Source organism: Symphodus melops (genome assembly GCF_947650265.1).
Source record: "Symphodus melops genome assembly, chromosome: 17".
Lineage (NCBI taxonomy): Eukaryota > Metazoa > Chordata > Actinopteri > Labriformes > Labridae > Symphodus > Symphodus melops.
The window spans coordinates 17,143,418-17,158,432 of NC_136707.1; the positions used below are offsets into that span (position 1 = coordinate 17,143,418).

The following is a 15,015-nucleotide window of genomic DNA, read 5'->3' on the forward strand; positions in this document are numbered from 1 at the left end:
GTCAGGCGACACAGTGGTAAATGTTATCAACATTTTTGTTTTTTATTTCTATTATAAACATGAGAAAGTACCAGGTAAAGTAGAGGTGAGGAGCAAAAACAACCCATTTATAGTTTATTGAGATAACTCTTTTTTGAATGGTTTTTTTTTTGTGTTTACATTTTATCCATCTGATTTTCTCAATTTTGCTAAAATATTTGAACGTAATTACTAAACACAACTTAACACAATAAGTGCTAAATGTAATGCTGAATATTACACAGATTCGTAATATTCGTGATTTGTGTTTCTCTTTATTTATCTCACTTACAAAAACAAACTTTCAAGTTAAAGTAGGAATGCAGTCTACTATTTCCAGTCCCCTTATTTAAGCGTGTAGACTCTCTGCCTTTCTTGAACAGCGAGGCCTACAGTTTGGCTCCTGAGTCTGGCCTCTCCAACTGTATAGTTAAGGAAGCAGCTGCAGGCTCATCTACAAGCCAGAACAGCTCGCCGTTGGTTGGCATAACACGGGCTGCAGGGAAAGCTGGGCCGTCTCTACCCTCCAGGACTTCCTGCAAGAAAATGTAATTTGTTACAATATGACAGCAATGTTCCGTGAATCTCAGTTCAGCTGCGGGCCTGTGCACCTTTAAAGGGCTGATCTATACATGTTCATGCTCATTTTCTTTTCATTATCTTTACTTATTCACGTTAGTTTTAGTCACAGCACAATTTCAACTGTTCAATCCGTCAAGTTTGACTTCTGAATTCTCCAATTGAACCTATCTTAATTAACTTTTGCATTGTTCCAATTTGTCTTTCAACGTTCTTAGTAAAAGTTTATTTAGCGTGTCAAGAAAAAAAAAGCAGGGTCTTAAAATGGAAAATTTGCACAAAAACTATTCAAATGTTACCTTCAAAACTGGCGCTTTGCTTCCTCCTGTTGATACAAAAGCCACACAGCGTGCAGAGTTCACCATTGGAAAGGTCATAGTTACACGCTGTGGCGGTGGTTTGGGAGAGTCACTGATGGGAGCCACAATCTTCTCCGTTTCCTGAGCACACAAAACCCAGTCATCTATTATATGCAATGAAAAAAGTCACCAAAAGAGTGGCAATGTGAGAGGCACAACCATATAGAGTATAACTGTCAAACACGATCACGGCTGAGCCAGATTTATTCAAGGTTACAAGGACTAAGAGTCAAGACCACAAAATCTTAGTGGCACTTAAATCAAAACACGTCATTGATCCATACATAGCCAAGGGTGTGTCCTGACATGTAAAACACATATAGCTTTTTTAGAGTTGTAAATCAGGAATCCCATCAAAGAGTAAACACTGACACGCCTTGTGACCTTAATTAGTAGGCCAGACAGAATCTCACTTAATAAGGGTGAGCAACAGATGGGGTAAAGTAATGTTTCTTAAATTAAAAAAAAAAGCATAATGCACAAAGCTATCCCTAAAATAAAGTACTATAGTCCAAGACTTTTCAAATTTGCTGTAGTGTTTTACTATTATAACAATGTGCATTTATTATATATGAACCGAGTTGAAACAAATCTCTTTTCAGTTCAATCAATTTCTAAAGTCTGAGATGTGTTTGGTGGAATCAGGAACATACATCTGCTATTATTTATTATGATGATTGTGTAACATATACTGGTTAACAGCTCCATGTTCTGCCTAAATGTCAAGTTCACTAAAGCACAACCCTAACCTCCAGAAGAGGGTGGTCTGGGAAGAGGGAACAGGTGTGTCCATCAGGGCCCATACCCAGCAGGAGCAGATCAAATACTGGGAGCTTCTCACCTGGGAAGGCCTGTGTGTTTGGAATAAGACAAACAATCCTGTAAATATTCACCCTGAATTTAACATGTAAAAGAAAACTCATCACAGAATGGTCACAGACATTGCACCTCTTTTAATTTCTGGGTATAGTCCTCAGCACACTGGTCCACAGGCAGAGATGAGTTTATGGTTAAAATCCCACTTTCAGGGATGTTGACCTTGGAAAATAACTGACCCTAAGACAGAAACAATGGTTATACCTAACTGCATATCTTCATGTATCCACAACACATGCATACTCCTCGTACCTTGTACAGCCCATAGGTGCTCTCAGGATCATCAAATGGAACCAGTCGCTCATCACAGAAACCAACCAACCACTTGCTGCAGTCCAAATCTGGCAGGGCGAGCAGCTCTTTGCCAAGCATGGAAACTAGGCTTCCTCCAGAGAGACCCAGGGTGAACCTGCCCCGAGAGGTGATTGCCTTTTCAGCCCGAGATCTCACCAGATCGGCCAGCACAGGACCAAGCTCCGCTGAGGAGGGGAAGACCAAGACTCTTCTACCAGCCATGAGACAGTCGTTTGAGTCAAGGAGGTAACTAAGTAGAAGAAAAGAAAGGAGGAAATAATGGGCTTGAGAAATGTGTAAGGAAGTAAAAAAAAAAAAAAAACAACCTACAATTTGCAAGTCATCATGATTTGCCTGTTTTACCTCAGTGATAGTCGAAGAATTATATTTTTCTATTAATATATTCTTTCACGTAACAGTAGCAGCTTTAGTGCTGCAATGTTATCATTATCTATGCAAATGGGAGATTTAATGCAAAAGCTACAAATCCCATCTCACATGGTAGTGCTCAGCCTGTATCGCATTATGGCGGAGAAGCAATGTGCTTTTCTTCACAACTCAAAAGAACCTCCGAGGAGCTAGAACACCGTAAAATACTTTACCTGTGAACTCAGGAGTAGAGTATCATGAGGAGGATTTTCAGTCGGCTAAGTAATTTCTCTCAATACTTCCTGATACGCGTGTTCACCGACCAATGATTGTCTCCGTTTGGACCGCATTGCATGCTGGTCAATGCAGTTATTGGCGAAGAAGTCAGGCTGACAAAGTTAATCTAAGGAAACAGATTAGAAACCCACATGCATTATACACTTCTGTGTGCGTGTATTTTAGACCACAATGATTACGTTTCACCTGTTTTACACATTTTGTATTTTTTTTTAAGACGTCGCGATACTTCCTCCTCGCCGGTACGTGGTGACACGCTCCTTTTTTACCACTTGAGTTTTGCAGAGACTCGCACGTATCTTATGAACATGCACAGTATTCTTGTGTCGCATAATACGTCTTAACCATAGTGTAACATTGACTCCTAACAGAGCACTTTCTATTAACTCGGCTGCAACAAGGTACATTTTGAGTCTGACAGAAACCTCAGGATCATGTCGTCTGTCTTCTCTTTCCAGACACAGCTCGTCTCCATCATGGACGCTTTATCCAAAACAGCTGTAATTGAAATATGCAAACTGGTCGAGATTGAATCTAAAATGTTGAAAATAGAGATAACCCGTGGGCGGAATGAAATAGCCTCGCTCATGGAGAAACTACAACTGATGGAGAAATTGCTGTACATGGCACAGAGAGGCAGGCAGGACGGATCCGCCTCAGCATGCATGGTGAGGGACGGTTCTGGGGAAGGGGTGTTTGGGCCTGACAGGACAAGACCTGCAATGAAAAGGTAGGCCAGTTTAGTCCCTTATAGAGTGGTAGCTGTGTCTGAGTTGCACTATAACTTCATCTCCATCATGGCCTTTGCTGTAAACTACACCCTGCCAGGTGTGTTAATTTTGTTGTTGTTGCATCCTAAGTGAGAGCAGATGGTTAAACATAACTTCCTCCAACGAAACGAAGAGTTTAAATGAAGATGAAGAGCATGCTGCAGCTGAAGTAAGTCCAGCAGAGACAACACAACATGACTTAATGGTAGTGTGTTCACCTTAGATTAACAAATTCAATTCCCATTGTTTTCTTATTAGCCCCCAAGTCCACCCAAACAACATCCTAATGTGATAATAGTTAAGGAAGAGCCATCCGAGTTGGACAACAGAGACACAGAACAGGAAGGGGCAATTGAAAACAGTAAGTATGAAGGTTAATGTCAGAAATGTGTGTACAAGTGTTTGTAATGTAAAACCGGTTCTATAAAACCTTAAGTTGCCTTTTGGTCGGGAAACTCTTGAGGTACTGTTATAAACATAATACGTATGTGGTATAGGACTAATATTTTGTAATATTGTATATGTATTAGGTTTTGACCAACATGTCATAAAGCTTAATCATTTTTTTTTAACTCTCATGCTGTTAATAGGACAGGATTTGCTCACAGACAACCAGAAGAGTCGAGAGGAGATGCATCATCCAAAAGCTGTTGTAGAAAATCAGCGACCTTTGTTTCCTTGTTGTGTGAACCTGGGTACCGAATCATCTCCCACAGGACAAGGAAGAAGAGAGACACAGTGGAATCAACAGCTTAGATCTGCAGCCACAAACGATGAGGCCGAAAAAAACTCTGCTCAAAATGTTGCCTACCAGAGCTCAAGTGTGCTCAGGAATATGAAGCTTCACAACCTGAGGAACTCGGCTGCGAAGAGGGTTGGCTGTTTGCAGTGTGGCAAAGGTTTCAGATGCTTTAGCCAGCTTGAAATACATCAGAGAAGTCACACTGGAGAGAAACCGTTTAGGTGCACACTGTGTGGAAAGAGATATGCACAAAAAGGGCATCTGTACACACACCAGCGCACACACACTGGAGAGAAGCCATATCGCTGTCCTATCTGTGGAAAAGGCTTTATTCAGAAATGCACTCTGGATATGCATCAGCGCACACACACCGGAGAAAAACCTTTTGTTTGTATCAAATGTGGTAAGGGGTTTACAAAAAACTGTAATCTGAAAAAACACTTTGCTGTACATCTAGATCCTAGTTTGAACATGTTTGGTAATGAATCTACTGTACCTACATTTAGTGCCACATTCATAAGTGGAACGACTTAAAACACTCATGTTTTTTCTCCTGTGGTTAAAACATTTGTGAACAATAAAGTTATTTTCCAGAGATGTGTGCATCACCTTCATCAATTATAATGGGGAAAAATATGTTTTTGAATTGGATGCATTTCTTTTGAAAGCCCTGCAGTGTCTCCCTGTAGTCTCAGGGAGGAAAAAGAACAAGACTGCTGCAGCTCTGAATATTGAATTTCACTTAAAAAACAAACAAACAAACTCCTAGACAGCTCATTTGACAAGTGTAAATAATATTCACCTTTTCACATGAATATTTTTTTTTACTGTATATTTGAGCTGTTCTCATTTAGTTTTGGTCCACCAGTAGGTCCTTATGTATTTATTTATTATTTGTTATAATTCAAACAGCAAGTATTTCAGCTTAAGACAGTAGCTATAACTATTCAAAACAAAAGCACAACAATTTATAGTTTAAATATGGAAGAATAGAATTTGAAATAAAAACAATGTTCACACAGTAGGCCTATGTAGGCTGTGTGTGCGCGTGTTTGTGTGTAGGCTATACATCCATAGGCCTGTATGTATTTAATGTATGCATGTGTATATGGCCTATAAGTCGTAATAACACTTCTCTTTCCGTAGGCAAGCGCACCACCTTCCCACAATCCCTTGCGGCACAGCTATTACTATTCAGTAGCTACAGGAAGAAAGAGTAACGTCGCCTCGCCGTGAATCTTGACAAACAATCCTCAAATTAACCTGCTTATCGAAAAATATGTGCGACGCTACGAACCGAAATTTCCAGACGCACTTAGCTGCAATCTTGGATAAGCTAACGAAAGCAGCGTTGGTTGAAATAGGCAACCTTGCAGACGAATGCTCGTCCGTCCTTCACACCGAGATATCTTTGCATAAGACGGAAAACGAGGCGTTAAAAAAGAGGTGTTATTCACTGGAGGTCCAGCTGAGAGCCGCGAGGGAGGCACAGAACTATCCTGTTCATCATGCCAACAATGTCAGCCGCCGACACCTCACAGGTCAGGATCACACAGCGGAGGGTCACACATCCTGACACACGGTCGTGTTTTATGCTTTTGAAGCGAGAGCTCCGTTTACTGTTAACTGGCAATGTCTGTCTGTGTCTATTTACATGTAGTGCTCGTTTTCTCTTCATTTGAACCATCCATATAGCTGGTCACAATTTCAAACTTGATCTTCCAGGGCAGCAGCAGCACGCTCCAGCTATTGATGGAGTGTTTGGTAAGGATTGGTGCATGGATCTGTGGAGAGAAGAACACAAACACCCCTCTCAAAGGAAGGAGACCGTGGAGTCTGCTTCTATGACGAGTATAGGATCACAGGTCTGTACATCAATTACATACTGGTTGAATCAGTTGTCAGGTACACAGCAATTCGACTGGCAGTCAGTGACAGTAGAATTCAGAAACATCTGGCCTGAAAATAACAAGTATGCACAAATCTGAATGAGACAGGTTTTATTGTTAGCATCTCATTGTGAAGTTCAGAGGATGAAGTTTCATTACATTCAAAGTTGCTTTGCACATTTCTCTATTTGCAGGCCTTAGACTTAATGGAGAGAGATCCTGATCTCATCTTTATAAAGGAGGAATTGTATGACGATCACCCCATTGGCCAGCAGATGAGGCTCACGGATAACAGAAAAGGTGAGTATAGACTACAAAGAAAACAAACTCGTCAACCTGACTGTTTCTGTGATTAAACTGCATTTTACCCCTCATTCTACAGTTGTTGAACTCTTTGAGGAGGACAGCATGATTCATCGAGCTGTTGACGAGCTGCAGCTTCACTCTGTAGAATTAAATAATTTCCCTGGTACGGTAGACACTCAAACACAACGCATGCAGCCTACAATTATGGACAAGTTAATAGATGACGCCACAATGAACAGCCTGGTGGACAACACAAGTCTTCCAACATCTACTGGCGAATACTCAGACTATGCAAACAATATCCACTTCAATGCAACCAAAGAACAAATCATTCAACCAAAACCTATGAAGCCCACCAAACGGTTCGAGTGCTTATTCTGCGGGAAAATATTCAACTACTTGAGCAGTTTGAAAGTCCACATCAGACGACACTCAGGTGAGAAGCCGTTCAGCTGCTCGGTTTGTGGAAGGCGCTTTGCACAGAAGACGTACCTGAAACTGCACCAACGCGTACACTCTGGGGAGAAGCCTTACAGCTGTCCGGACTGTGGCAAAAGTTTCTCCCAGAAAAGCTCTTTGAACATACATCTCCGAACACACACCGGTGAAAAGCCTTATAGCTGTGTGGATTGTGGAAAATGTTATGCATACAAGTATGGCTTAAATCATCATCAGTGTTTCAATTAAATCCTGAAGCCAAATGATTTTATTTCATTTTTTTTAACCGGCTGCCCCTTGTTCTAAATTACAGCTCGACACGTGCCAAGCTAATATGAGAATCAAATGTGGATTGTAGATACTTTAATCTCAACAAAGAAAGCTAATGTTACAGCCAAACAGAGGTGTCAAATTAGAGTTTAATGTTTCAAGCTGTCATTCTTCTTGAAGTGGGGCAGCCAAACAATGCCGTAGTATTTTCTCCTTCTCGTGTACCTCTCGAATTCACAAGAGGAGTTGTCACGTGTTTTTAGACATTTCCATGCCAATCTTTTGATGACCTCATCAAGCCTTTAAGATATTTCAACCGTGTGAAAAAATATTTGTGATGTTTGATGACAAATGCAGTGAGCGTTTTATTTTTTAACTTACTTTCATTTATTGCATGTTTTTAATATGGTTGGTTTGACATCTACTACATACCTCAGTGTCCTATTTCCACAAGTCTTCTGTCAAATAATGCCAAAAGGATTACTTTGACAAACAGTCTTTTGGTTGCATACGTAGCATAAACCTTTGAAACTACCTCTTTACAACAATATGGAAGTACAACTAATCACTGTTTGCTTCATTGCTAAATAGTTACTTTCTGCTCAATATATCCCATATGTAATACCTCAGTACAGAAAGAAATTAGGCCTGTCTTTAATAAACTGTGGAGGCTGAATGCAGACAGATTTGGGTTCACATGTAAGTGAACCAGAAATAGTTCAGGTTTAGATTATGTTCTGAAATCTATTTGAATGTCTACATTGTGTTGTCGGCGTGCAGTCAGAGCAGTATCTTTTAGACATTCACCGTTTCTCTTTTACCCTTTTTTTTTAAAATGATGTACTGAACTGTTATGCAGAGGCATCACCTGTACAAAGAACATTTTCTGACCTGTAAAGATCTTTTCCTCAATCAACCATCCTTGATGATCAAGCAAATTATGCCTTGTTAAGAAAAAAAGTCTGGTGCTGTGGATATGTTCCCCCTTTTTTAATAACGCATGCATGTTCCTTACAAAGCAACATTAGATGTGCATATTTCACAGAGTCAAAGTTTAGTTTATGAAACAACTTAGTATGATAATGAATTAGGTTCAGGGAAATTAAAGTATAAAGTGAACTATAATGCATCTATAATATGTTCTATTGAATAAAGTTTTACAACCCAACATGAACATTTTTGAATGTTTTATTGTAAAAACTATAAAGTTATTTTTTCATAAATAAACACTGACAAACAGACGTGCACACGTAGACACAATTCATTTTCCAAAACACATGCTACAGACTACAAATAAACATCAATGTCAGGAAAAGTCCTCAAGGATAAAACTGCTCATCCATCAGTAAATCACTAAGGAGGTTCCAGTGATTCATTCATCATCTGTGTGACTTCATGTGATATTTGAGATTGACCTTTTGCGTGAAGGCCTTTCCACATTTCACACAGCAGAAAGGTCTCTCTCCGGTATGGATCCGTAGGTGACAGTTCAGATTGCCTTTCTGGCTGAACCCTTTCCCGCAGAATTTACATGTGTAGGGTTTCTCTCCTGTGTGGACAAAATAATGAAGCCTTAGAGCTGATGGGTTTGCAAAGATCTTCCCGCACAGCTCACACGACGAGCTCTTGGAGGGATACGGATGCACACAGGTGTGCGTAACCAACTTGTACCTGTAAAGGAAAAACTGGCCACAAATGCTGCAATAGTTCTCCTTGTGTGTCTTCATGTGGAATGTAAAAGTGTTCCTATGGATGAAGTTCAGGTTACATATATCACACGTGTATACGTCCTTGTATGTACAAATGTTTTTGTCAAAGTCAAGCATATTTACATCCACATTTAGGCCCTTATCAAGAGCCGTGCCGCTTTTATCATTTTGCTGCTTGTTGTAGATGAACCCATCTGCAGAATTCATCATCACTTCCTGATGACTCTCATCAATGAATTGCACATCATCATCATCATTATTTTTGCCATCCATTGGCATGATAGTGGTGCTGAGGGCCTCCCCGGTGTCATCAATAGATATCCGCTTCATAGCCGGTTCTCCATTACCACCTGAAGACCCAACCTTCTCTCCAACTTCATCTAATGATGGGCTGAAAGAGCTGCTACCTCCCGAGCAGCCAACTGACAGTTGCTCTGGTTCCTGAGCCATGCCCTCTCTGTGGTCTGTCATAATCAGCATCATAATACAAACTCTAAGAAATGTATTTAAATAGCATTATTCTGCTGTATATTCCTGCATTATACCAGACATTGCCCATTCACTCTCCTACCTTCTGTACTAAGTGTTTCCTGCTGGCAGCTGCTCAACGCATCCTCCACACAATCCTCTTCTTTAAGGCCCGTCTCAGTAATTTGTTCGGAGTGTGTTTCCACAGACTGGAAAGTGGGACAAGTCCAGATCAAAGCAGCAATATAATAACATATAACATATCAATCATGAGAAGAATAGGTAAAGGCATGTATGTTATTTACTGTTTCCATTAAAAATCAAGCTATTTATGAATTGTGTTTGAGATGCATTTTCAAAATGTACATATGAGCTGTGACAAATGAGATATTTCGAGACTACTGACTTTTAGGATTACATTAATGATTAATACACAAGTTCAAGAACTCATCATGAATTAATAGTTAGATGCCAGCCGTGTTTGCTGTGTTAATATTATTATTCCATTTGTATAACTACTTGGAGTGTTTAGAAGTTGGCAGCAACATGAAAAGAGCTTCGGTACATTACTTTTCAATGTGAATGCGCTTAAGATTCAATATTATGGAACAGATATATGTTTTTTATAGTTCTTTATTTGCACAATATCGGCTCTACTTTATGTTGGAGACTCAAACATAGCACTTAATTGTGATGAAGGGTAACAAAACTTCTGACCTGATCGCAGATGTTTGCTGGGTCATGTGTGCCTCTCTCTGAGCTGCTGAGCGGCTCTCTGTCTTTCCACAGATTCATACACCAATCTTTCCCAAACACTGCCGCTATAGCGGGAGATTCCGACCCTGGAGGGCATTCAAACGATGAAAACACAAGTTCAGACACAAGCCATGTTGATTTTTTTTAATTTTTATTTTTTTTGTTCAGTCTGAATCAATGTTACTGTGAAACATCCGTACCGTCTGTGTCGCTGACAGTTTGCACACCTACACTTTTACACACCTTGTGGCCATCGCTTCTCACAACTGTAAGCTCACACTCGAGACTGCTTACTTTCACCTCCAGGGCTGAATTAGCAGCTCGAAGACGACTAAGGTGTGACCGCAGCTCAGCAGAGTCTTCATCCACAAGTTTACAGACCTGACTCAGGGCGGACCTGGCCATTGTCTCCATGATGGAGGAGAGCTGTGAGTTCAAAGACAGGCGGCTCGACATCGCCAACACTCACCGTCACAAATGCTTTCACCAGCTTAAGAAAATATAAGACTTAAATTTCAAAAGGCGAAGCGATAATGAAGAGAAAAAAAATCAAAACAGACATGAGCTATGAAGCTACATTTGAGCTAACGGGACCCGAAAAATCGGACACGAGTAACTGTAGCAACCGTCACGTGTTTCCGGCGGATGTAACCGGTCAGCTGCTATGTATTAAGAGACTTCCTGGTTCTCGATGTGTTTTCACAAATAAATGGTCATTTATGCGGACTGGATTTTTTTCTGCTTTTTAAACTGAAGAAGAAGAAGAAAAAAAAACAGCAAAGAGGATACAGCTACAACTCCAGACACAAACATGAATACGGAGAAGGACTTTTCCCCGCTGACGCCCAACATTGTCAGGGCTCTGAATGACAAACTGTACGAGAAGAGGAAAGTGGCGGCTCTAGAGATTGAGAAGCTGGTGCGGGAGTTTGTGGCTCAGAACAACTCCACTCAAATCAGACATGTTATCCAGATCCTTGCCTCGGAGTTTGCGCTTTCTCAGCATCCCCACAGTCGGAAAGGGGGTCTCATTGGACTGGCAGCCTGCTCCATTGCCCTGGGTAAAGACTCAGGTCTGTATCTGAAGGAGCTTATTGAGCCTGTACTCACATGTTTTAATGATTCAGACAGCCGATTGCGTTACTATGCCTGTGAGGCCCTCTATAACATAGTTAAGGTGGCCAGGGGAGCAGTACTCCCCCACTTCAACTTGCTTTTTGATGGTCTCAGTAAACTTGCAGCAGACCCAGACCCCAATGTGAAAAGCGGATCTGAACTTCTGGACAGACTGCTGAAAGACATTGTGACTGAAAGTAACAAGTTTGACTTGGTGGCATTTGTCCCTCTGCTCAGGGAGAGAATCTACTCAAATAATCAATATGCTCGTCAGTTCATCATCTCTTGGATCCACGTTCTGGAGTCTGTGCCAGACATCAACTTGCTGGACTACCTCCCCGAGATCCTGGATGGTCTCTTTCAGATCCTGGGAGACAACAGCAAGGAGATTCGTAAGATGTGTGAGGTGGTGCTGGGAGAGTTTTTGAAAGAGATCAAGAAGACGCCTTCCAGCGTGAAATTTGCTGAGATGGCCAACATCCTTGTCATACACTGCCAGGTCGCGGATGAAACTAAACTCACGAACGACCTGATCCAGCTAACAGCTATGACCTGGATGAGAGAGTTCATCCAGCTTGCGGGTAGAGCAGTGCTCCCCTACTCCTCTGGAATCCTCACTGCTGTGCTGCCTTGCCTTTCTTACGATGACAGAAAGAAGAACACTAAAGACGCAGCCAGCGCCTGTAATCACAGTCTTATGAAGCTGGTGACCTCTGAGGATGACGAGGAGGATGAGGAGAAAAATGGCAGTGCGGGTTCCCCGTCCAAGGAAGATGGTCAGCCTAAGATGGAGACAGACAACAATGACATGCTGAATGCATCACAAGAATCTGTTGGTTTTAGTAATATCAGCTTCTTCACTCCAGCCAGTGCTGACAGGCCTCAGGTGACTCTGGACCTGGATGGTATTGTTCAGGTGCTGGACCGGCACCTGCACGACTCCTCCACTGGCATGATGACCCGCATAGCTGTTCTGAAATGGCTCTACCACCTCTACATCAAGACACCTCGCAAAATGTTCCGCCACACGGACAGCCTGTTTCCTATGCTGCTGAAAACACTGTCTGATGAGTCTGATGAGGTGATTCTTAAAGACCTGGAGGTGTTAGCCGAGATAGCATCATCCCCTGCTGGTCAAACTGACCAAGTCGGCTCCTGTGACAGCACTGACGGCAAACTGGAGCTCAAGGTCCCAGAGAGTGCCAAGCCGGGGCAGCAGCCCAAACCGGCAGACTCCTCCCCCTCCACTCCAAGTATGAACTCCTATTTTTACAAGTTCATGATCAACCTGCTGAAACGTTTCAGCCTGGAGAGGAAGCTTCTGGAGAACAGGGGAGCGTTCATCATAAGGCAGCTCTGCCTGCTGCTTCACGCGGAGAACATCTTCCACTCCATGGCCGACATCCTGCTGAAGGAGGAGGACCTCAAATTTGCTTCAACGATGGTTCAGACACTCAACACCATCCTGCTCACCTCTGCCGAGCTTTTCCAGCTACGCAACCAGCTGAAAGACCTGCACACTCAGGAGAGCTGTGTTTTGTTTTGTTGCCTGTATCGTTCTTGGTGTCACAACCCTGTGGCCACTGTGTCGCTCTGCTTCCTCACCCAGAACTACAAACATGCATATGATCTCATTCAGAAGTTTGGAGATCTTGAGGTGACCGTGGACTTCCTGATGGAGGTTGACAAGCTGGTGCAGCTCATTGAAAGCCCCATTTTCACCTACCTGCGCCTGCAGCTCCTCGACGTGGAGAACAACCCTTACCTGATAAAAGCTCTGTACGGCCTGCTAATGCTGCTGCCGCAGAGCCAGGCCTTCCAGCTGCTCTCCCATCGCCTGCGCTGTGTCCCGAACCCAGAGCTCATGAGGACTGTGGATGAGTCCAAGTACATGGACTCGAAACATCAAGTGGTCTCCAAGCGGGCATCTCACATTCAGATAGATTACAGCGAGCTGCTCCAGCACTTTGACCTCGTTCAGAGCAAACACCTGGAGGTGAGACACCAACGCTCTGGACGGGCCTCTGATCACCCAGACAGGAAGCTAATGTGAGGGCATTTTGCTTTAAGCGAGGGTGAAAGAGAGAGAGAGAAAAAAGAGTAAGGAAATAGAACTGGAAGGATTATGATGATGCCAAAAAGTATTACTCATTACTCAAGTTTGATTCAAACCTCTTAGAAAAGCACTGGGTATTCATTGTCTAAAGAACATATCATTGTGTATTTCTCAGCTTAAATTGCAAACAGAAAATGTATTTAATACAATCCAGAGTATACACAGAACGGCTTTATATACTGGTTAATGTGAATAATTCAGTGAAGAATGTATTTAAAATCTCACACATCATAAATTGTCCATATCCTCAGTTCCGTCATGTCAGTGGCTCCGATTATCTCCAGCTAAATGAAATGTTCACAGTGTTTGAAGTGAATCTAACAAGCATGTCAATGGTAATAACACACTTCTTTCACTTCATGTCCACTTGAACCACTTTGTTTTCACGGCAGATCCTGATGAGTAGTGTGAGAAGAGCATGCGTTCTGGATTGCCTTAATCTCTTGTCAGCCAGAAAAGAAATTTCACGTGCTGACCCAGGTCAGCAGAGATTTTAAACTTTGGATGACTGAACTCTGGCATACATTCTTGGTAGGCCTATATTCTTCCACTTCTTGTCGTTTCTATGTTTGTGCTGCTGATCAGTAACTTAAACGTTAACATTTCCATCTTTAAATTCCTTATTTTTAGTGTTTTTTATATATTCCTTTAACAAATGTCTTCTGTCAAATCTTACATAGTCTGTTTTTCAAATATATACACATTTGTCATTACTGTATGAAAATCAATAAAGTGGACCATGTGATCAAAAAAGGGTTTTTATTTCCATATCCGTATGCTAAACAAAATGTAAGTCATTAGGAAAACCGGTGGAGGAGAAAAGAGAAGCACATTAGTGCTACAGCTAATGAGCATCTTCTTTGCTGTGTGCGTCCCCAATAACCTGCAGCTGTATAACAACCACCTCCTCCATCTTTTTGATTTATGATAGTCGGCAGGCTCATTATCCTTCAAGTGACAAGTGTGCATTGTAACACTTAACGCAACTTTTAACCTTATGTAAATACATTGTGTTAAATTTGCATAGAGGTTTCTGTTGTGAAGATGGGTTTGTACAACACGACTCAAGGGAAGGTCATTAACAGTAACAGCAAAGTGTTTTTGAAGAGGAGGCCCTTTGAGCACTTACTAATGAAATAAGAGTTGAAATGTTTTCAGAAACTTTAATATTGCTCATGTAAAACTGGAAAAGTAACAACATGTTGATTACTAGAAATGTGAAGTATATAGGAGTATTCACCCAAAATAACAGAGAACAGCCCCCTCTTTAGGACAGGACGAGAAGCAATTAATTTTTTTTATAACTCTTTATTGAATTTTCAATCGAACAACACAAGACATACAATTCTAAATCATTTTTGACTACATTTAAAAGATATAAAAATGTATCGTGTTTACCTTAATGGAGCTCTTTGACCAAAAACATGGCAGGTCATTGTTTAGGCCCAATGCCACTTTCCCATAAATATTCCCATAAGAGTCCTGTTGTATTAGCCTGGAGCTGAAAACCTACCTTTAATGTGCATGTTTATTTTTGGAGAAACTGGAGGAGCTGGATCTTTCTCCACTGCGGCTGGAGGACTGATGTATTCACATGCAGTTATTCATGCATGGTACATACTGTACACACATGCTGAGGTAAT

General features: G+C 41.6%; 5 protein-coding genes across 9 annotated transcripts; 3 read left to right on the plus strand and 2 right to left on the minus strand.

Annotated features, from left to right (window-relative positions):
- Positions 1-17: 17 nt before the first annotated feature.
- pgls (6-phosphogluconolactonase) lies at positions 18-2,841 on the minus strand. The gene is made up of 6 exons (XM_079365584.1): positions 2,729-2,841; positions 2,085-2,376; positions 1,905-2,012; positions 1,706-1,807; positions 897-1,037; positions 18-554 (listed from the first exon to the last, which is right to left on the minus strand). The coding sequence occupies exons 2-6, from the start codon at positions 2,346-2,348 to the stop codon at positions 408-410; spliced, it is 762 nt and encodes a 253-aa protein (XP_079221710.1). The 5' UTR covers positions 2,349-2,376; positions 2,729-2,841; the 3' UTR covers positions 18-407.
- On the plus strand, positions 2,379-4,899 carry LOC306837777 (uncharacterized protein). 3 transcript variants are annotated; one of them, XM_079365577.1, is made up of 5 exons: positions 2,379-2,422; positions 3,251-3,522; positions 3,653-3,731; positions 3,821-3,923; positions 4,153-4,899. In XM_079365577.1, exons 2-5 carry the CDS (start codon positions 3,269-3,271, stop codon positions 4,836-4,838), a joined length of 1,122 nt encoding a protein of 373 aa, XP_079221703.1. In that variant the 5' UTR covers positions 2,379-2,422; positions 3,251-3,268; the 3' UTR covers positions 4,839-4,899. The 3 variants fall into 3 exon arrangements, with proteins under 3 accessions (XP_079221703.1, XP_079221701.1, XP_079221702.1); XM_079365575.1 differs by lacking the exon at positions 2,379-2,422 and adding an exon at positions 2,951-3,034; XM_079365576.1 differs by lacking the exon at positions 2,379-2,422 and having other exon boundaries at positions 3,045-3,522.
- Positions 4,900-5,352: 453 nt separating this feature from the next.
- On the plus strand, positions 5,353-8,375 carry LOC306837780 (uncharacterized protein). Its single transcript, XM_079365581.1, has 4 exons — positions 5,353-5,845; positions 6,030-6,169; positions 6,388-6,493; positions 6,576-8,375. The coding sequence occupies exons 1-4, from the start codon at positions 5,584-5,586 to the stop codon at positions 7,184-7,186; spliced, it is 1,119 nt and encodes a 372-aa protein (XP_079221707.1). The 5' UTR covers positions 5,353-5,583; the 3' UTR covers positions 7,187-8,375.
- Positions 8,376-8,379: 4 nt separating this feature from the next.
- LOC306837776 (uncharacterized protein) lies at positions 8,380-10,596 on the minus strand (the record flags this gene model as incomplete). 3 transcript variants are annotated; one of them, XM_079365574.1, is made up of 4 exons in its annotated part: positions 8,380-8,756; positions 9,488-9,593; positions 10,102-10,226; positions 10,341-10,596. In XM_079365574.1, the coding sequence occupies 4 exons, from the start codon at positions 10,594-10,596 to the stop codon at positions 8,587-8,589; spliced, it is 657 nt and encodes a 218-aa protein (XP_079221700.1). In that variant the 3' UTR covers positions 8,380-8,586. The 3 variants fall into 3 exon arrangements, with proteins under 3 accessions (XP_079221700.1, XP_079221698.1, XP_079221699.1); XM_079365572.1 differs by having other exon boundaries at positions 8,380-9,380; XM_079365573.1 differs by having other exon boundaries at positions 8,380-9,380; positions 10,384-10,498.
- A 355-nt stretch (positions 10,597-10,951) lies between these two features.
- vac14 (vac14 homolog) lies at positions 10,952-14,125 on the plus strand (the record flags this gene model as incomplete). Its single annotated transcript, XM_079365563.1, has 1 exon — positions 10,952-14,125. The coding sequence occupies one exon, from the start codon at positions 10,952-10,954 to the stop codon at positions 13,307-13,309; it is 2,358 nt and encodes a 785-aa protein (XP_079221689.1). The 3' UTR covers positions 13,310-14,125.
- Between the last annotated feature and the right edge of the window lie 890 nt (positions 14,126-15,015).

Excerpts from the sequence above, each read along its gene's own strand:
- LOC306837780 (XM_079365581.1), top strand. The coding sequence starts at position 5,584 with ATGTGCGACGCTACGAACCGAAATTTCCAGACGCACTTAGCTGCAATC. Across the intron at positions 6,170-6,387 it reads TGACGAGTATAGGATCACAG|GCCTTAGACTTAATGGAGAG; the intron begins GTCTGTACATCA and ends CTCTATTTGCAG. Across the intron at positions 6,494-6,575 it reads GCTCACGGATAACAGAAAAG|TTGTTGAACTCTTTGAGGAG; the intron begins GTGAGTATAGAC and ends CTCATTCTACAG.
- LOC306837777 (XM_079365576.1), top strand. The coding sequence starts at position 3,227 with ATGTCGTCTGTCTTCTCTTTCCAGACACAGCTCGTCTCCATCATGGAC. Across the intron at positions 3,732-3,820 it reads AAGAGCATGCTGCAGCTGAA|CCCCCAAGTCCACCCAAACA; the intron begins GTAAGTCCAGCA and ends TTTTCTTATTAG. Across the intron at positions 3,924-4,152 it reads GGAAGGGGCAATTGAAAACA|GACAGGATTTGCTCACAGAC; the intron begins GTAAGTATGAAG and ends TGCTGTTAATAG.
- pgls (XM_079365584.1), bottom strand. The coding sequence starts at position 2,348 with ATGGCTGGTAGAAGAGTCTTGGTCTTCCCCTCCTCAGCGGAGCTTGGT. Across the intron at positions 1,808-1,904 it reads ATACCCAGAAATTAAAAGAG|GCCTTCCCAGGTGAGAAGCT; the intron begins GTGCAATGTCTG and ends CCAAACACACAG. Across the intron at positions 1,038-1,705 it reads CAGACCACCCTCTTCTGGAG|GAAACGGAGAAGATTGTGGC; the intron begins GTTAGGGTTGTG and ends TTGTGTGCTCAG.